The sequence below is a fragment of the Bos indicus x Bos taurus genome, chromosome 1 (assembly GCF_003369695.1).
Source record: "Bos indicus x Bos taurus breed Angus x Brahman F1 hybrid chromosome 1, Bos_hybrid_MaternalHap_v2.0, whole genome shotgun sequence".
Classification (NCBI taxonomy): domain Eukaryota; kingdom Metazoa; phylum Chordata; class Mammalia; order Artiodactyla; family Bovidae; genus Bos; species Bos indicus x Bos taurus.
Window position 1 is genome coordinate 111,543,435 of NC_040076.1, and position 21,521 is coordinate 111,564,955.

Genomic DNA, 21,521 nt, shown 5'->3' on the forward strand with positions numbered 1-21,521 from the left:
TCACTGAGATCATAATGAGCATGTACCCTTTTGCCATAGGAATTCCCCCTTGTTTTCCAAAAGCCCCTGATTCCTGAAGTATGTTAGTTGTGAGGGGTATGCTCCAGCTGGGCAGGCATATCATTGCACTGTCCTGTCATAAAAACTGGCCTGCTCTGTGCAGAGGGGATCACCAGCAGGAGGGAAGGGCACTTTGAATCTGCTCAGGAGAACAAACTGCTCTAAGGACATGGGATGGACATGATGCCTATTATGGCAAGTCATTATTCTCAAACAGAAGCCTGGTCTGACTTGCATTTGTTAATATAGTAAGTACCCCTAATTGTTGTTTTTCAGTTGCTGTCGCATCCACCTCTTTGTGACCCCATGGACTGCAGCACCCCAGGCTTCCCTGCCCTTCACTGTCTCCCGGAGTTTGCTCAAACTCATGTCCATTGAGTTGATGATGCCATCCAACCATCCCATCCTCTGTAGTGCCTTTCTCCTCCTGCCCTCAATCTTTCCCAGCTTCAGGGTCCTCTCCAGTGAGTCAGGTGGCCACAGTATTGGAACTTCAGCATTAGTCCTTCCAGTGAATATTCAGGGTTGATTTCCTTTAAGATTGACTGGTTTGATCTCCTTGCTGTCCAAGGGACTCTCAAGAGTCTTTCCCAGCACCACAGTTCAAAAGCATCAATTCTTTGGTGCTCAGCTTTCTTTGGAAGTAAGAAAAATGCCTTTTCTTTAAAGTCTCTTCTCTCCAGTGCGTGCGGGCGGGCGGGCTCTGGTGAGGGTCCCGGGGAGTGGCAGCCGTAAGGTGTGCCCCTGCCCAGGAGAATTTTTTTTTATTTGAAAAAAAATAAATAAATAAAGTCTCTTCCCCTTTTGTTTTGTCCCTAATTCAAGCAATCTGCCTTCAAGTCAGTCTGAAGTAAGGAATAACACATTTTATTTTCATTTTTCAATTTTTAAAAATTATTTTTAACTGTGTTAAAATACAGCATAAGACTTACCTACCATCTTAACCATCTTTATACCATCTTAAGTATACAGTTCAGTAGTGTTAAATACTTTCACATTGCCTTGTACAGAAAGCTCTTTCCTTGCAAACTGAAACTCCATAGTCATTAAACAGCTCCCCATCCTCCCAGCTCCTGGAGACCACTGTTTTACTTCTTGTTTCTATGAATTTGGCTACTCTGGGTACCTTATATAAGTGGAATCATATAATACTCTGTTGTGACTGGCTTAATTCCTTTAGCCTAATATCCTCAGGGTTCTTCCATGTTGTAGCAAGAGTCAGAATTTCCTCACTTTTTAAAAGCTGAGTAATATTTCAATGTATGTGTACCACATTTTGTTTATCCTTTCATCTGTTAGCAGACACTGGGTTATTTCCACTTTTTGGCTATTGTGAATTTTCATTTTTGTTTTGTATTTTATTTTTTAACTGAAGTACAGTTAATTTATATTATACTAGCTTCAAGTGTATAACATAGTGATTCAATATTTTTATAGATTAGACTCAATTTAAAGTTACTATAAAATAATGACTATTTCCCTGTGCTGTACAGTATGTCCTTGTAGCTTATTTTATACATAGTATTTTGTACCTCTAATCCTCATACCCCTATCTTGCTGAATTTTCATTTTTTAAAAATTTATTTATGGCTACACTGGATCTTTGTTGCTTTCTCTAGTTGTGGTGAGTGGGGACTACTCTTCACTGCGGTCTGTGGGCTTCTTATCATGGTGGCTTGTGGTGTTGCAGAGCACGGGCTCTAGGTGTGAGGGCTCGGTAGCTGCCCTGAAGCATGTGGGATCTTCCCAGACCGGGAATTGAACCTGTGAATAGCAGGCAGTTTCTGAACCACAGGACCACCAGGAAAGTCCCTGAATTTTCATTTTTAAATTGGGTGTTGTGTTTCATTTCAGGGCAAGAAGCTGCCTTACCACCTTGGAGATGATGCCGAAGAAGGAGAAGTTTCTGATGAAGACAGCGCAGATGAAATTGAAGATGAGTGCAAGTTCAAGCTCCATTATGTAAGTTACAGGCTTGGCCATAATTTTTACCCTCCATGTGCTATAATAAAAACTGCTGCTGTGCTGGAATATTCACAAATATTCTGGCTGTAGTGTAGAAAGAATATGTATTGAAAATCACGTTGTGTGCTGGCACACAGGACTCCCAAATGTTTACTGAGTGACTGAGTCAAGGATCGTTGTGTCTTAGAGTTGGAAGGAGTCTTAGTGATTAATCCATTTGACCCTCTCTCCAGGGACCAATTCCCTTCTATTCCAACTTGGTCAAAACTCAAATTGCAGTTGGAAATGTCACTGTTTGGTGAAATAAACTGGCTTTAGCATTGTCTCCCTGCCTCCCTCTAGCAGCCCCACCATGCTGCCATTCAAAGCTGGCTCACAGAACCCAGCTGCAAGAGGATCTGCTTCTCTAGAATGCTCGTCCCCTCCCTGAGACAATGCAGCTTGGACCAGAAGATCTCCAAGTTCTTCCAGACAATGAGACTCTTGGCTAAAACTTTAATTTGCCACATGTTAGACAAAATGGCAAAGAGCAGTTTGTCACCTGCATGTGGCTTCAGACTTCTGTCCTAGAACAAGGAGCTCTGTTTTTAAACAGAGCAGCACCATTTAGCCAGGTACCCCAGTGGAAATGCAAACCTGGAAGAAATGTAAGGCTTACAGATCTCCCTATCCCCCATCCCTTCTTGACCACCTCCACCTTCTATAGCTCACATGATTTCCAGGATCATGTGATGATCTGAGAGTAGCACCTGCTCATGTTAATTTGTTGTAGAGTTTACAATTTCATTTCTATAGAAAAGTAGTATTTCTCTAGATGTCAGAACTATTATCCTACCTCCTAAAAAAGAAAATATTACACAAAATCTTCTAATTTACAGTATTGCCCTGAATTCAATTATTACATCATTAAAAACAGTCTTCTTTCTTCGAGATAATAATAATGGCAGTGGCTTCCTATAGGTATTAAAGATAGCTGGTATTTTCAAAGAGGGCAAGAGCTTAATGACAACTGAAGTCTCAGTAGATAATTCTTTCTTGGTGTTAATGCATTTTAGAAGGGATGACATGGACAAGATTCAGCCTTGAAATGAAAAGGAAAAATTACCATCTGTATTAATCTATTGCTTTTTAATAGTTTTTATTAGCTCAATTAAATACCACGAATAAGGCTATGGTTACAGAAAATTAATCTAAATAGATTTACATAAGTGAAAATACAGTTAATATTTTAGTTTCTTTGCTTTTGCTCTTATAGCTACTTGCCATTTTGGTAATTACTTGTGATTATAGGTAATCTAGTTCTTTTTCTAAGCTTTATTTTATAGACTAGATTTTTGTCTCTGAATTTCAGTATCTTTGCCTCTTTTTTTTTTTTTGAACATAGACGTAAAAATCTTTAATAAAATTCTAGCAAACAGAATCCAACATTTTATTTTTTTTTCAATGCTGAATTTTTTTTTTATTTTTAAACTTTACATAATTGTATTAGTTTTGCCAAATATCAAAATGAATCCACCACAGATATACATGTGTTCCCCATCCTGAACCCTCCTCCCTCCTCCCTCCCCATACCATCCCTCTGGGTCGTCCCAGTGCTCTAGCCCCAAGCATCCAGTATCGTGCATCGAACCTGGACTGGCATCTCGTTTCATACATGATATTTTACATGTTTCAATGCCATTCTCCCAAATCTTCCCACCCTCACCCTCTCCCACAGAGTCCATAAGACTGTTCTATACATCAGTGTCTCTTTTGCTGTCTTGTACACAGGGTTATTGTTACCATCTTTCTAAATTCCATATATATGCGTTAGTATACTGTATTGGTGTTTTTCCTTCTGGCTTACTTCACTCTGTATAATAGGCTCCAGTTTCATCCACCTCATTAGAACTGATTCAAATGTATTCTTTGCCTCTTGTCTCCACTTGTTCTCTTGGTTGCCAGCCTCAGAGTAGTCCACAGTTTGGAAGCAATAAACAGAGTGTTTATTTTTATTTATTTATTTGACTACACTGGGTCTTTGTTATGACTCTTGGGATCTTCCATTTTCATTGTGGAATGTGAACTCTTAGGTGCGGCATGTGGAATCTAGTTCCCTGACCAGTGATCAAACCCAAGCTTCCTGTGTTGGGAGCACTGAGTCTTAGCCACTGGACTACCAGGGAAGTCCCAAGGAAGGAACAGTCTTGGCCAAGTTATGTGTTTAGGGAATGTAGTTTTTCATGAAAAAGAGTGGTGGAAATTTAGCTACTATTACAATAGTACTTATTGCTCTGAGGAAACCCATTATTCTTGTTTCTAAATCCACCCAATAGTATAAAATTTCTTCTAATGTCAGTGAGCCTTCTAACTTTCTAAGTTAAATATCTATAATTACAAAAGAGAATTAGCTAAGGTGTTATGGAAGCAAATCAATTACTTCACTTGTGAAACTATCCATCTGGGTTCCTCTCAAGCTTCATAATCTCTTGGTTGATGTCTAGGCATCCATATAGGTAGACAGTTTAGAACATGAGTCCATAAAGATAGACATGACCTTTCACTTGGATTCTTTGATTTGGGCCGAAGTGAATGTGAAGAGCACCTTACCTATAACATTTTACAGGTGTCTCTTTGTTAGACTTTAGGAGAGAAAATATATGCAGAAACCAACATTCTAGCAGAAATAGATAAGATTTTTACTCATCCTTTTCAGATCTGTTTTCTCTATTTTTGAGCTACTCTGAGAAGAGGCAGTACTGTATTTAGAAAGCCAAAGCATTATCCTGCAATCAGTCAATTTCTAGTTTAGTTGTCAGCAGAGGGCTCAGATGCCTTATCTGAGTGTTGAATGTAAATTGCCTGATCTAAACCGAGTGATCAGATTTCTACAAAAGTGGATGTACTGTGCATAGTTGGTATGAAACCAATAATTACCTTAGAGGAGGTTCTTAACCTCAAGTTGGAGTTAACAGAATGTGGTTAGATTTATAAGTTATATCTGAATTATTGCAACAGATAAAGATTTTTAACTTAGCATTCAGGGATACTGAAATGCTAGTTGTCTTGGGGCTTATGCAGGATTCATTTGCACACTCGACAGATTTTTATGGAGGTGCAGCCATTGTGCTGTAGACATTGGGGCACATATCAATGAACAAAACAGAACAGCCTTTGCCTCTGTGGAGTCTATACCTTGGTGGGAGGAGGGAAGACAGACAAGAAAAAAAGCAAATAAGTAGCACGTGTAGTAAGCAGTGATAAGTAATAAGGGGGAAAGGGAGAGAAGAAATGAGTAGAGGGTCTATGGAAGGTTTAGATGTGAGGGCCAGGAAAGGTCTCACAGAGAAGGTAACACATGGGCAAAGACTTGAAGGAAGTGAAGTTAGCCATATTGATATCTGAGGAATATTCCAGGCAGAGGGCACAGGAGATGCAAAGATCAGAGGCAGGATTTGCAGCTCGCCCAGCTTCACCTTGGGGTTAGAAGCAGGGTGGAAGGCAGGACCCTCATGCTGGCCCTCCTTCTCCTCTTAGTCTACTGTCTAAGGAATTCAAACCTACACCCACACTGAAAACTTTTGCTCTTTTAATAAATGCTTTCTGTTGTTGAATTAATTGAATCCTTTAGGCATCTGCCCTATTATTTTGAGGCTTCAGCCATAGAGAAAATCTGGCTTATGATGTAATAAGCCATAGATAAAGCTGATGTGTTCAGTGACCCAGGAAGCACACAGATCAAAGACTCGGGGGACAGTTTCCTTTCAGCCACAGAGCAGTAATCTAACAGATGTGATTCAATAAGGCCAGCTCACCATTATTCATCTTTTTGGGGTCCTCTAATGTCAGTGTGCCTTACAGACTTTCTAGCCCATGTTTCAACCTTACAGATTATTTTACTCTTCTGCTGAGTTATTTGATACCTTTTCTCCCCCTGCACTCTCTAAGGCTGAGTTCAACCGGTTTCTTAAGCACAAATATCAAACTGTCACGTATGTAAAGCTTATCCTGTGAACACCAAGCTTTCCAACAAGTTTAAGTGAGCCTTTGTAGAGTAACATGCAACCACTTTTTGTGTCATATGAATACCCCCAAATCATATTTACTCTGTGTATGTCTCGCAGTAAACACTTTAATAGTCTGCTGCCTTCCTACCACCTTAGATTGAGCTTCTTTCATAAGTTATTCATTGTATGATTTGAGCCATTTTGAGGAGGATTAAGAATCTTGTTGGTTGAAGACTTGTCAGCGCTCAGGGAAGGGATGAATTCCTTCATGATGTTGTGAGATCCCTGTTACTCAGTAAATGCCCGTGTGCCAGGCCTGCTGTTGCATCCTGGTGATAAAGGGTGAGGAGTGGAAGGAGAGTTGAAAATTCCAGTTATTTTTTAATATGTGATACAACTTCTTCCTCCTTGCCCTGCCAGAGAGTTCAGGTAATGAACATTTAATGTCTAGTGTACAGTATGTGTTATCTACATGTATATGTAGATATTTCTCTTATATTTATAAGGTATTCAGTTCAGTTCAGTTCAGTCGCTCAGTCGTGTCCGACTCTTTGCGATCCCATGAATCACAGCACGCCAGGCCTCCCTGTCCATCACCAACTCCCGGAGTTCACCTAGACTCATGTCCATCGAGTCAGTGATGCCATCCAGCCATCTCATCCTCTGTCGTCCCCTTCTCCTCTGGCCCCCAATCCCCCCAGCATCAGAGGCTTTTCCAGTGAGTCAACTCTTCGCACAAGGTGGCCAAAGTACTGGAGTTTCAGCTTTAGCATCATTCCTTCCAAAGAAATCCCAGGGCTGATCTCCTTCAGATTGGACTGGTTGGATCTCCTTGCAGTCCAAGAGACTCTCAAGAGTCTTCTCCAACACCACAGTTCAAAAGCATCAATTCTTCGGCGCTCAGCCTTCTTCACAGTCCAACTCTCACATCCATACATGACCACAGGAAAAACCATAGCCTTGACTAGACGAACCTTTGTTGGCAAAGTAATGTCTTTGCTTTTGAATATGCTCTCTAGGTTCATCATAACTTTCCTTCCAAGGAGTAAGCGTCTTTTAATTTCATGGCTGCAGTCACCATCTGCAGTGATTTTGGAACCCAAAAAATAAAGTCTGACACTATTTCCACTGTTTCCCCATCTACTTCCCATGAAGTGATGGGACCGGATGTTGAGCTTTAAGCCAACTTTTTCACTCTCCACTTTCACTTTCATCAAGAGGCTTTTGAGTTCCTTTTCACTTTCTGCCATAAGGGTGGTGTCATCTGCATATCTGAGGTTATTGAGATTTCTCCCAGCAATCTTGATTCCAGCTTGTGTTTCTTCCAGTCCAGCGTTTCTCATGATGTACTCTGCATATAAGTTAAATATGCAGGGTGACAAAATACAGTCTTGACGTACTTCTTTTCCTATTTGGAACCAGTCTGTTGTTCCATGTCCAGTTCTAACTGTTGCTTCCTGACCTGCATATAGGTTTCTCAAGAGGCAGATCAGGTGGTCTGGTATTCCCATCTCTTTCAGAATTTTCCACAGTTTATTGTGATCCACATAGTCAAAGGCTTTGGCATAGTCAATAAAGCAGAAATAGATGTTTTTCTGGAACTCTCTTGCTTTTTCCATGATCCAGCAGATGTTGGCAATTTTATCTCTGGTTCCTCTGCCTTTTCTAAAACCAGCTTGAACATCAGGAAGTTCACGGTTGACATATTGCCGAAGCCTGGCTTGGAGAATTTCAAGCGTTACTTTACTAGCGTGTGAGATGAGTGCAATTGTGCAGTAGTTTGAGCATTTTTTGGCATTGCCTTTCTTTGGGATTGGAATGAAAACTGACCTTTTCCAGTTCTGTGGCCACTGCTGAGTTTTCCAAATTTGCTGGCATATTGAGTGTAGCACTTTCACAGCATCATCTTTCAGGATTTGGAATAGCTCAACTGGAATTCCATCATCTCTACTAGCTTTGTTCATAGTGATGCTTCCTAAGGCCCACTTGACTTCACACTCCAGAATGTCTGGCTCTAGGTGAGTGATCACACCATCGTGATTATCTGGGTCTTGAAGATCTTTTTTGTACAGTTCTTCTGTGTATTCTTGCCATCTTTTCTTAATATCTTCTGCTTCTGTTAGGTCCATACCATTTCTGTCCTTTATCGAGCCCATCTTTGCATGAAATGTTCCCTTGATATCTCTAATTTTCTTGAAGAAATCTCTAGTCTTTCCCATTCTGTTGTTTTCCTCTATTTCTTTGCATTGATTGCCGAAGAAGGCTTTCTTATCTCTTCTTGCTATTCTTTGAAACTCTGCATTCAGATGCTTATATCGTTCCTTTTCTCCTTAGCTTTTTGCTTCTCTTCTTTTCACAGCTATTTGTAAGGTCTCCCCAGACAGCCATTTTGCTTTTTTGCATTTCTTTTCCATGGGGACGGTCTTGATCCCTGTCTCCTGTACAATGTCACGAACCTCAGTCCGTAGTTCATCAGGTACTCTATCAGATCTAGGCCCTTAAATCTATTTCTCACTTCCACTGTATAATCATAAGGGATTTGATTTAGGTCATACCTGAATGGTCTAGTGGTTTTCCCTTCTTTCTTCAATTTAAGTCTGAATTTGGCAATAAGGAGTTCATGATCTGAGCCACAGTCAGCTCCTGTGGCTTGTTTTGCTGATTGTATAGAGCTTCTCCCTCTTTGGCTGCAAGGAATATGATCAATCTGATTTCGATGTTGACCATCTGGTGACGTCCATGTATAGAGTCTTCTCTTGTGTTGTTGGAAGAGGGTGTTTGTTATGACCAGTGCATTTTCTTGGCAAAACTCTCTTAGTCTTTGCCCTGCTTCGTTCCATATTCCAAGGCCAAATTTGCCTGTTACTCCAGGTGTTTCTTGATTTCCTACTTTTGCATTCCAGTCTCCTATAATGAAAAGGACATCTTTTTTGGGTGTTAGTTCTAAAAGGTGTTGTAGGTCTTCATAGAGCCGTTCAACTTCAGCTTCTTCAGCATTACTATAAGGTATTATCTTCTGAAAATTACTATTACTGAGAACTCAACTATTCCTTGTTTTCTTTAATTTTTATTGAAGCACAGTTGATTTACAATGTTGTGTTAGTTTCTGCTATACAGCAAGTGAATCAGTTACACATATGCATATATCCACTCTGTTTTAGATTCTTTTCCCATATAGATGGGTAGAGTTTTAAGTAGAGTTCCCTGTGCTATACAGTAGATTTTAATTAGTTATCTGTTTTATATATAGTAGTGTATATATGTCAATCCCAGTCTCCAAGTTTATCTCTTTCCTCCTTGTTCCCCCTTGGTAACCTTGTTTTCTACAATTATTCCTTGTTGGTAATTCATCTTCCCTTTCTATTCTAAATGTTCTGTGACTTCACTAGTAAATGACTGGGAGTTTATTTTTCTTAGCACTCAGTGTTCACTTCTTACTAGAGAACTTATGTTTTCTTTCATTCTAGAGAAATCTCAGCCATTTTTTCTTTGAATATTGTTTTTATGCCATTTCATCATTTCTCTTTTTCTGGCAGTACAATTAGATTTAGGTTCGAGTCTTAGTTTATTCTCTGTCTTAATTATCTGTCAATTTTTCTTTAATGTTTTATTTATGTCTCTGCTGATTCTGGGTACTAGCTATAGTATTATTTTCCAATTCATTAATTATCTCTTTGGCTATGTCTGATCTAGAGTTTACCCCGGCTATTCTTTTCATTTCAATGACTATATACTTGATTTATAACATTTTTGTATTGTTTTTTCATAGATACTTGTTTTTATTTTACTCTATGGCTTCTTAGTTTCTTGTTCTTTTTATGAGACTATTTCTTTCTATCTTTGAGCATCTGAACATATTTAATTCAAAGTGAGTTTCCTTTTCATGTGTTGGTATTTTTGGCACTTCATCTTAGCATTAGTCTTCCACATGAATTTTAGAATTTCGAGTTGAAGGTTCAGTTTTCAGTGGAATTTTTTTCCCGCTTCCATTCTCCTCCTCTATTTAACGTGCTTCTCTAGTGGTATGGAGATTGCTTCCACTTGAACTCTACGCACCACTCCACCTGGCACCCACACATATAAACACAGCCTACCTGTGTCCCAAGTTCCTAACTGGACCTTACATTGATTGATTGGAGTTCCCTGCCACTGGAGACGTTGAAGATATTTCCCATTCAGTCACCAGACAAGTGAACATTTTGGTTGTCTTCTTATTCTTAACTCTTTTGATATTCAATTTCAAATCTTCCTCACAGTAGTTTTTTTTTATTGCTTCCTATTATAAGTGAGGGGCTTCCTAGGTGGTGCTAGTGGTAAAGAATTTGCTTGCCATTACAGGCGACATAAGAGACACCGGTTCAATCCCTGGGTTGCAAAGATTCCCCCGGAGGAGGGCATGGCAACCCATTCCAGTATTCTTGCCTGGAGAATCCCCATGGACAGAGGAGCCTGGAGGGCTACAGTCCATAGGGTCGCAAAGAGTTGGACATGACTGCAGCAACTGAGCACTCATAAGCCCATACGTAAGGCTTTCATTCCCGCTTTCTTCACCACCTTGGTTTCGTGTTGTGAGGCCAGCTCTAATCTCCCAAAGCGTGTGGAGCACCTTTAGTTTCTATTGTACTATAAAAGCTAAAGTCTTGGTCACCTTTGCCCTCTGTGGATATGGAGCTCACACATTTATGATCTGCAGTGATCTTGTTTATTTTATTTTTTTGATAAACTTATGACTTTTCTCTTTGTTTTTCTATCATTGGAGCAGGGAAGATATCAAAGCATGGAGGTACACTGTTGTATATAAACTCACATGTATGTACAGATGTATGAACCCAGACATATTCATTTTGAACAGTATTTTTTGTTAAAGTATCTAAAGAGTGGTTGCTAATATATTTTAGAATGTATGCTTAATAGCTCCGAAGAAACATTACCTTTTGCTATTTGCCTGTCATTGTACTGTTATTTTTTTATACCTAAGCTAAATTCAGCTTTTAAATGTGAAAAATTTGTTGAAAGCTTATTAGTACCAGCACTATGCTAATATACAATTTCTCTATTCAGATATAGGTCAATGGAACTATAGGATAGAAAGTCCAGAGATAAACAACACATCTATTGTCACCTAATCTCTGACAAAGAAAGCAAGAATATACAATGGAGAAAAGATAGTCTGTTTAATAAGTGGTGGTTGGAAAGCTGGACAGCTATTAATACATGTAAAAGAATGAAATTAGAATACTCCCTAACACCATACACAAAAATAAACTCAAAATAGATTAAGTACCTAAATGTAAGATTGGATACTTTAGAACTTTTAGAGAAAATCATAGGAAGAATACTCTCTCACAGAAGTCGCAGCAATATCTTTTTTGATCCACCTCTTTGAGTAATGAAAATAAAAGCAAAAATAAATAATGGGACCTAACTAAACTTAAAAGCTTTTGCACAGCAAAGAAAGCCATAAACAAAACAAAAAGACAACCCACAGAATAGGAGAAGGTATTTGCAAATAAATTGACTGACAAGGGATTAATCACCAAAATATACAAACAGCTCATGTAGCTCAATGTTAAAAAAACAAACAACCCAATTAAAAAGTGGACAGAATATCTAAAGAGACATTTCTCCAAAGAAGACATACAGATGGCCAAGAGTCACATGAAAAGATGCTCAACATCACTGATTATTAGAGAAATGTAGATCAAAACTACAATGAAGTGTCACTTCACACCAGTCAGAATGACCATCATAAAAAAAAAAACAAACCCTACAATAAATGGTAGAGAGGTAGTGGATAAAGGGGAGCTTTCCTACACTGTTGCTGCTGCTGCTGCTGCTAAGTTGCTTCAGTCGTGTCCAACTCTGTCATTGTGACCCCATAGACAGCAGCCCACCAGGCTCCCCCATCCCTGGGATTCTCCAGGCAAGAACACTGGAGTGGGTTGCCATTTCCTTCTCCAATGCATGAAAGTGAAGTCGCTCAGTCATGTCTGACTCCTAGCGACTCCTACACTGTTGATGGGAATGTAAATTGGTGCAGTTCAGTTCAGTCCCTCAGTCATGTCTAACTCTTTGTGACCCTATGGACTGCAGCACTCCAGGCTTCCTTGTCCATCACCAACTCCTGGAGTTTACTCAACTCATGTCCACTGAGTCGGTGATGCCATCCAACCATCTCATCCTCTGTTGTCCCCTTCTCCTCTTGCCCTCAATCTTTCCCAGCATCAGGCTCTTTTCAAATGAGTCAGTTCTTCACATCAGGTGGCCAAAGTTTTGGAGTTTCAGCTTCAACACTAGTCCTGCCAGTGAATATTTAGGACTGATTTCCTTTAGAATGGACTGGTTGGATCTCCTTGCTGTCCAAGGGACTCTCAAGAGTCTTCTCCAACACCCCAGTTCAACAGTATCAATTTTTCGGCACTCATCTTTCTTTATAGTCCAACTCTCACATCCATACATGACTACTGGAAAAACCATAGCTTTGACTAGACGGACCTTTGTTGGCAAAGTAATGTCTCTGCTTTTTAATATGCTGTCTAGGTTAGTCATAACTTTCCTTCCAAGGAGTAAGCATCTTTTAATTTCATGGCTGCAGTCACCATCTCCACTGATTTTGGAGCCCAAAAAAATAAAGTCTCTCACTGTTTCCCCTTCTATTTGCCTTGAAGTGATGGGACCAGATGCCATTATCTTAGTTTTCTGAATGTTGAACATAAGCCTACTTTTTCAGTCTCCTCTTTCACTTTCATCAAGAAGCTTTTTAGTTCTTTTTCACTTTCTGCCATAAGGGTGGTGTCATCTGCATATCTGAGGTTATTGATATTTCTCCTGGCAATCTTGATTCTAGCTTGTGCTTCTTCCAGCCCAGCATTTCTCATGATCTACTTTGCATATAAGTTAAATAAGCAGGGTGACAATATATAGCCTTGACATACTCCTTTCCCAATTTGGAACCAGTCTGTTGTTCCATGTCCAGTTCTAACTATTGCTTCCTGACCTGCATATAGGTTTCTCAAGAGGTAGGTCAGGTAGTCTGGTATTCCCATCTCTTTGAAAAATTTCTGCAGTTTGTTGTGGTCCACACAGTCAAAGTCTTTGGCATAGTCAATAAAGCAGAAATAGATGTTTTTCTGGAACTCTCTTGTTTTTTCAATAATCCATCAGATATTGGCAATTTGATCTCTGGTTCCTCTGCCTTTTCTAAAACCAGCTTGAACATCTCAAAGTTCACGGGTCATGTACTGTAGATTGGTGCAGCCATTATGCAAAACAGTACAGAGGTTCCTTAAATAAATACTTAGGAATATATCTACCTAAAGACACTAAAGACCTATATATAGAAAACTATAAAACACTGGTGAAAGAAATCAAAGAGGACACTAATAGATAGAGAAATATACTATGTTCATGGATTGGAAGAATCAATATAGTGAAAATGAGTATACTACCCAAAGCAATCTATAGATTCAATGCAATCCCTATCAAGCTACCAACGGTATTTTTCACAGAGCTAGAGCAATTTCACAATTTGTATGGAAATACAAAAAACCTCGAATAGCCAAAGCAGTCTTGAGAAAGAAGAATGGAACTGGAGGAATCAACCTGCTTGACTTCAGGCACTACTACAAAGCCACAGTAATCAAGACAGTATGGTACTGGCACAAAGATAGAAATATAGATCAATGGAACAAAATAGAAAGCCCAGAGATAAATCCATGCACCTATGGACACCTTATCTTTGACAAAGGAGGCAAAAATATACAATGGAGAAAAGACAATCTCTTTAACAAGTGGTGCTGGGAAAACTGGTCAACCGCTTGTAAAAGAATGAAACTGGAACACTTTCTAACACCATACACAAAAATAAACTCAAAATGGATTAAAGATCTCAATGTAAGACCAGAAACTCTAAAACTCCTAGAGGAGAACATAGGCAAAACACTTTCCGACATATATCACAGCAGGATCCTCTATGACCCACCTCCCAGAATATTGGAAATAAAAGCAAAAATAAACAAATGGGATCTAATTAAAATTAAAAGCTTCTGCACAACAAAAGAAACTATAAGCAAGGTGAAAAGACAGCCTTCAGAATGGGAGAAAATAATAGCAAATGAAGCAACTGACAAACAACTAACCTCAAAAATATACAAGCAACTCCTGCAGCCCAATTCCAGAAAAATAAACGACCCAATAAAAAAATAGGCCAAGGAACTAAATAGACATTTCTCCAAAGAAGACATACAGATGGCTAACAAACACATAAAAGATGCTCAACATCACTCATTATCAGAGAAATGCAAATCAAAACCACAATGAGGTACCATTTCATGCCAGTCAGAATGGCTGTGATCCAAAAGTCTACAAGCAATAAATGCTGGAGAGGATGTGGAGAAAAGGGAACCCTCTTACACTGTTGGTGGGAATGCAAACTAGTACAGCCACTTTGGAGAACAGTGTGGAGATTCCTTAAAAAACTGTAAATAGAACTGCCATACGACCCAGCAATCCCACTGCTGGGCATACATACTGAGGAAACCAGAAGGGAAAGAGACACGTGTACCCCAATGTTCATCGCAGCACTGTTTATAATAGCCAGGACATGGAGGAAACCTAGATGTCCATCAGCAGATGAATGGATAAGAAAGCAGTGGTACATATACACAATGGAGTATTACTCAGCCATTAAAAAGAATACATTTGAATCAGTTCTAATGAAGTGGTTGAAACTGGAGCCGATTATACAGAGTGAAGTAAGCCAGAAAGAAAAACACCAATACGGTGTACTAACGCATATATATGGAATTTAGAAATATGGTAACGATAACCCTGTATGCGAGACAGTAAAAGAGACACAGATGTATAAAACAGTCTTTTGGACTCTGTGGGAGGTGGGGGGGATGATTTGGGAGAATGGCATTAAAACATGTATAATATCATATAAGAAACGAATTGCCAGTCCAGGTTCGATGCAGGATACAGGATGCTTGGGGCTGGTGCACTGGGACGACCCAGAGGGATGGTATGGGGAGGGAGATGGGAAGGGGGTTCAGGATTGGGAACGTGTGTACACCTGTGGTGGATTCATGTTGATGTATGGCAAAACCAATACAATATTGTAAAGTAATTAGCCTCTAATTAAAATAAATAAATTAAAAAAAATTAGAGGTACCATATAATTCAGTTATACATATATATATGTTTTTCAGATTTTTTTTCACTTGTAGGTTACACACCAAGTGTTGAGTAGAGTTCTCTAAGATGTATAGTCCCTGTTGATTATCTATTTTATATATAGTAGTGTGTATCTGTTAATCCCAGCCTCCTAATTTATCCTTCCCCCAGGACACCTTTCCCTTTTGGTAACCACAAGTTTATTTTCTGTCTGTGAGTCCCTTTCTGTTTTCTAAATAAATTTGGAAACAGAGCTTATTTAGACCTGGACTGCCAGGAAAGTCCCAGGACCTTGTTGTATATCTACATATATCAGTTTAAATCTGCTAATCCCAAACTAAATAAATTCATTTGTATCCTTATTTTAGATTCCCATATGGTATCAGTCAATCGGCTCTGTATTATAAGAGCCTATTGTATCAGTCAGTCAATTGATACATATGATATTCATCTTTCTCTGTTTGATTTACTTAGTATGGTAATCTTAGTTCCCTGTGCTGTGTAGTAGAACTTGGGTTTTTCTTTCTTAAATTTTTTGGCCATGTTGTGCAGCATGCAGGATCCTAGTTCCCTGATTAAGGATCAAAGCCACATCCCCTGCAGTGGAAGCATGGAGTCTTAACCACTGGACAGCCAGGGAAATCCCAGGATCTTGTTGTTTATTCATTCTATATATATCAATTTGTATCTGCTAATTCCAAACTCCCACTCCCAATCCTTCCCTCCTGTTCCCACCAAAGCAAAAATTTGTTTGCTAATTCCAAACCCCCCTTCTCCTCCCCCTTAGCAACTGCCCATCTGTTCTCTGTGTCCCTGATTCCATTTCACAGATAGGGTCATTTGTGTCATAATTTAGATATCACAATAAGTGATATCATATGGTATTTGTCTTGTTACACTGCTTAGTATAATAACCTCTAGTTGCATCCATGTTGCTGCAAATGGTATTATTTCATTCTTTTTTATAGCGGAGTAGTATTTCATTGTATACATGTACCACATCTTTATCTGTTCCTTTGTTGATGGACATTTAGGTTGCTTCCAGGTCTTGGCTATTGTGAATACTGCTGTTATGAACATAGGGTGTGTGTATCTTTTCAATTATAGTTTTGTCTGGATATATGCCTAGGAGTGAGATTGCTGGATCATATGGTAATTCTAGTTTTAGTTTTCTGAGGAACCTCCATACTATTTTCCAAAGTGCTTCTGCCCATTTTTTGATAGGGTTTTTTTTTTTTTTTTGGTAGTGAGCTACATGAACTGTTTGTATATTTTGGAGATTTATCTCTTGTCGGTTGCATTGTTTGCAAATATTTTTTCCCATTCTGAAACTAATATAATACTGTAAACCAACTGTACTTCAATTTTTAAAAGGGAATAGTGACTTTTCCTGGTTGGAAATATCAGCCACTCTTATCCTCTGCATAATTTTGACTTACTATGTACTAAAGGAATGAAATTTCTGTTTAACTGAAGGAAAAAAAAGGAAAATGATTATCATGATGGCTGAGTTAAGTTCATACTCAGTAAAGAACTCAGAATAGTGCCTGGCACATAATTTATACTCAATAAATGTTAGCTAAAATCAGTAACAAGAATAGCAGCTGTGTCATGATTATTGCTAATGTAAGTCCTGAGCAGAAGAAGGTGTTTCAATGGGAGCTAAAGGAGCAGGCAGGAGAGGACAGGAGTAATTGCAGAGCCTCGGATAGCTAAGAGGACGCTGCTCTTCAGCCCGACACTCAGGTAACCAGCTTGGAGAGCTCTAAGGCTGTCACAAAGGGCAGCTAAGGTATTATCCTTCCTGTCTGCGGCTCTAGTCCAGAGAGGGGAAAAGACATTTGGGGATGGTGAGATATTCCAGTGTTTTTGCTTTTTGTTTTTAAAGTCGAGGCCTTCAACTTTGGCTGCACATTGGAATGACGGGGAAGCTTTCAAAAATCCCACTGCACTGGTCCCAGCCCAGAGATTCTGTGTCTTCAGTCTGGGCTGTGGTCCCTGGCGATTCCAATGTGCAGCCCAGGTGAGCACCGGTGTCTGAGGGAGTTTCTCTTTACAGGGCAGCCCTCTATCCGACTCCCTCCTGCTTCTGGCTGCTCCCCAGCCTGGAAGTGGTCAGCTCTCTCTTTTTCCAGTCACTTTCATAGTACCCTGGAGATGAAACAAAAATGTGTTTTGTGTTTGATTTCTTATTTGTGGTCAATATTCCTAGGTCATATTTACTTCTGGAGAAGGCAATGGCACCCCACTCCAGTACTCTTGCCTGGAAAATCCCATGTACGGAGGAGCCTGGTGGGCTGCAGTCCGTGGGATCGCTAAGATTTGGACACGACTGAGCAACTTCACTTTCACTTTTCACTTTCCTGCATTGGAGAAGGAAATGGCAACCCACTCCAGTGTTCTTGCCTGGAGAATCCCAGAGACGGGGGAGCCCAGTGGGCTGCCGTCTCTGGGGTCGCACAGAGTTGGACACGGCTGAAGCAGCAGCAGCATATTTACTTCTCAGAAATGGCAATTAGGAAGCCCGACTGGGGCTCAGGTGGAAACTACCCCAGACCATATTGAAGGTCTGCCCTCCCCTCTCCCTATTCCTCCTGCAGCATCCTCTCTCCCTTGTGGGCTCAGGGAACAAAAGAGCAAGAGGCATGACTTTCTGCTCTGGTCCCTGCAGCATCTGCAGAGTGGCTGACAAGTCACCAGGTCAAGTGTCCATCTCAGCTTTCCTTCAGTATTGATAATATACTAGTGAAACCTCAGCCACACATTTATTTATTCTCAGTGCTGTAAATCACAGGGAAGGAAAAGACCAACAGGCAGAAATATCATTCCTTCAGCTGCTCCAAATGTTGAGAGGATGTGAAATGAATAATTATAGCCTTTGTATTAAGTATTCATTATTTCACCAGCCCCATCGCCCCAGCTTTGTATTTTCAGCCTTGTTTGCTGCTGGTAAAAGTGTTTGGGCATAACTGCCACAGTTCATCTCCTCATTGTCTCCAACTCCTCACATATCCCTGAGCCGGGGAAGGAAGCTGATGCTTATTGGGGAGTGTTTGTGTAACACTGAGCACACTCATGCTCTTACACACTTTCTCCTTTGGACCTTCCAACACATGTGTTCCTTGCAGACTTTGGGTTACTTGATGAAACGTATTGGTACTTTGAGACCTGAACTTCCTTTCTCAGATTCATTTCTGACCTTAAGTGAAACCTACTGTTTTTCTCCAGTAGATTTGTGATGATCTATTCCCAGGTGTCACATAGGAAAAAAGATTATCTAAAATATGAGCCTGTTCATGATTAATTTCACTCAGAAATTTGTCTTTTTCTCTAACAGTAGAACTTATCTTTTTCTGCAGCACCATGTAGTGAAATACACAGAATTTCGAATTGGAAGTCTTAGGCTCCAACTCACACACTTCATGTGTGTTTGGACAAGTCATTGAATCTTTCTGCCTGTACTCTTATGATTAAAACTGGACTAGACCTACACAGCCTTAAAGGGTCTTACACAGCTCAAAGGAAGCATTGTCATATAACCATGCTTTGTGAGCCACAATACAATGTATAAAGTCTTAGCTGTTTCATCGGTGTCCTCAGTATTTTCTCCATGTTCATGTGGTTACTAGTTCTCACTGATACTGTTTTCTCTAGGCTTTTGCTCACATTGGAATGATTTGTGGCCACCAAAAGATGTGTCTAAGTCCTACTCTCTGGTACTTATGACTATGACCTTAATTGGAAAAAGAGTCTCTGTAGATGTAACTAGGTTAAGAATCTAGAAATAAGATCATTCTAGATTAACTCTGCTGCTGCTGCTGCTAAGTCACTTCAGTCGTGTCCGACTCTGTGCGACCCCATACACGGCAGCCCACCAGGCTCCCCCGTCCCTGGAATTCTCTAGGCAAGAACACTGGAGTGGGTTGCCATTTCCTTCTCCAATGCATGAGAGTGAAAAGTAAAAGTGAAGTCGCTCAGTCGTGTCCCACCCTCAGCCATCCCATGGTCTGCAGCCCACCAGGCTCCTCCATCCATGGGATTTTCCAGGCAAGAGTACTGGAAAGCAGCCACCTTTTATTAATGTTAGGAGTGGGGACACACCAAAGGCCATGTGAAGACAGAGGAAGAGGCTAGAGTTCTGCTGCCATGAGCCAAAGAAAGCTTGGCACCACCATAAAATGAAAGAAGTACGGAAGGATTTTCCCCTTAGAGATTATAAGAGGCTGAATGTAGCCCTGACAATAGCTTGCTTTCATAGTTCTGTCCTCTGATGCTGTGAGAAAATAAACATCTCTTGACTTTAAGCTACCAGGTAATTTATTACAGCAGCCACAGGAACCTAATACACTCTTCTTTTTTATTTTTTGCATTTAAAAAAAGAATTTTATTGGAGGATAATTTCTTTACAATGTTGTGCTAGCTTCTGCCATATATCATCATGAATCAGCCACGGGCGCACACATCTTTTAAGACCTGGCTCCAGTGTCCTCTGCCCCTGGAAGTCTCTGCTGCATTCCCAAGGCTGGGGGCAGTGGCCCTCCTCCTCACACCCATGAAACCCCTTACATCTGTCACCCTACTTGCACCTGTTATGTAATTATCCACTGACGTGTCTGTCTCCTCGGTGACACTGAGAGTTCTATGACAGTGGGATTGTGCATTATCAATGCTTTCATCTTGCATGTAACAGCTCAGTATGTGTTTGTTTTATGCAAAATGCTCTCAGACTCTGTCATCTTTATTAAATCCCCCACCAGCACATTGACCTTAATGCTTGTAGTGGGAACTGATGTGCCTGGGTTTCCGCTATAGTTATCTTTCATCTTTCTGCACACGCTGCCTGGTTAATATTAGTTCTACAATGTGATCCAGACACTTGTCTACTCAGAGTCTCTCAGCAACTCCATACCTCTTGACCACTGGCTTTCAGGTGTCTCCACAGCCTGGCCCCAAAGTACTTTTGCAGTTTTATCCACCATTACCCTCCTTCATGGGGACTTCCTTGGTAGCTCAGTTGGTAAAGAATCCGCCTGCAATGCAGGAGACTCTGGTTGGATTCCTGGGTTGGGAAGATCTGCTGGAGAAGGGATAGGCTACTCACTCCAGTATTCTTGGGCTTCCCTGGTGACTTAGCCAGTAAAGAATCCGCCTGCAATGCAGGAGACCTGGGTTCAATTCCTGGGTTGGAAGATCCCCTGGAGAAGGGAATGGCTACCCTCTCCGGTATTCTGGCCTGGAGAATTCCACGGACTGTATAGTCCATGGGGTCTCAAAGAGTTGGACATGACTGAGCGACTTTCACTTCACACTTCCTTCATGAACTTCTGCTCCATGAAAACAAAGCTGTTCCTGTGTTCATAAAACACACTTTGCTAATATAAAATCTTTACTAGAATGATGGGTTATAGGAAAGCCCATCTCTTCATCACTATTGAAGTTTTAGTTGCCATACAGAGTCCCCCCCTACCCCACCTTTCTATGAGGTCTTTGTGGTCACTAGGGCAAAAATGCCATGTTCCTTCTCAGAACCACTGTTGTGTGGTCATTTGTGCCTTTTGCAGGCAGCTGTGCAGACCAGGGTAGGTTATTTGAGGACATGCCTTTGTTAGCCTAATGCGGTCTTTGCTGATGTCAAGGGCCAGCTCTTTTCCATCTCTGCATCTCCTGCAGGACCTGAGGGCCTCTAGTGCCTCATTCACTGGGTATATTAAAGATATTCATACATGTGATGTTAATATAGGGAAATTCAATAACCTCTCCTGATGTAGCCTTTTTTCCCCTCCAATTTCCCTTTGTATTTATATTGCTTTGCCGTTATAAGATTTTGTGAAAATGAATGTTATTACTGAAAAACTGCCTGTTCTGTATTTTAAGTATAATAACCTCTTAGTAACAAATTTGCAAGCAGAAAAAAATGGGTCTTAAACTTTTAGTGAGGACTAGGGGAATTGTTTTGGTGGAGAAGTATTCCTTACCTTTGGATGCGTTGGCCTCTAACAAGTGGTTGAAGAGTTCACAGAAGAATGTTGGACACTGGGAGAGGGGTTAGGAGCTGAGAAGGAGAGGAGAGGTGGGCAGAGCTTGGGCCATTAGCTTCAGGTAAAACAAGGAACCACAAAGCTGTGCTGCTAAGCAGACTTCTAGGAAATCTGAGTCCCTTGATCATCTAAAAATTGTACAAGTTATCTGGACACAAGCAGATCTTTTTTATCCAAAACAGTTGAAGTTAGTTGTCATCTTAAAGTAATTACAGTGCCTAGTCATGGCACAGGTCAATAGTGAGTTCCCTCCAATTACATAGGGGTGCAGAGATAGGAAAGAAATTTTATCTCAGAA

General features: G+C 40.3%; 1 protein-coding gene across 9 annotated transcripts in view; it reads left to right on the forward strand.

Moving 5' to 3' along the window:
- PLCH1 (phospholipase C eta 1) overlaps positions 1 to 21,521 on the forward strand; it is a 253,565-nt gene that overhangs the window by 189,110 nt on the left and 42,934 nt on the right. For all 9 annotated transcript variants that reach the window (XM_027543071.1, XM_027543077.1, XM_027543032.1 and 6 more), the window contains one exon: positions 1,915 to 2,022. In XM_027543071.1, the coding sequence (XP_027398872.1) occupies positions 1,915 to 2,022 (108 nt within the window). The remainder of the gene's footprint in view (positions 1 to 1,914; positions 2,023 to 21,521) is intronic.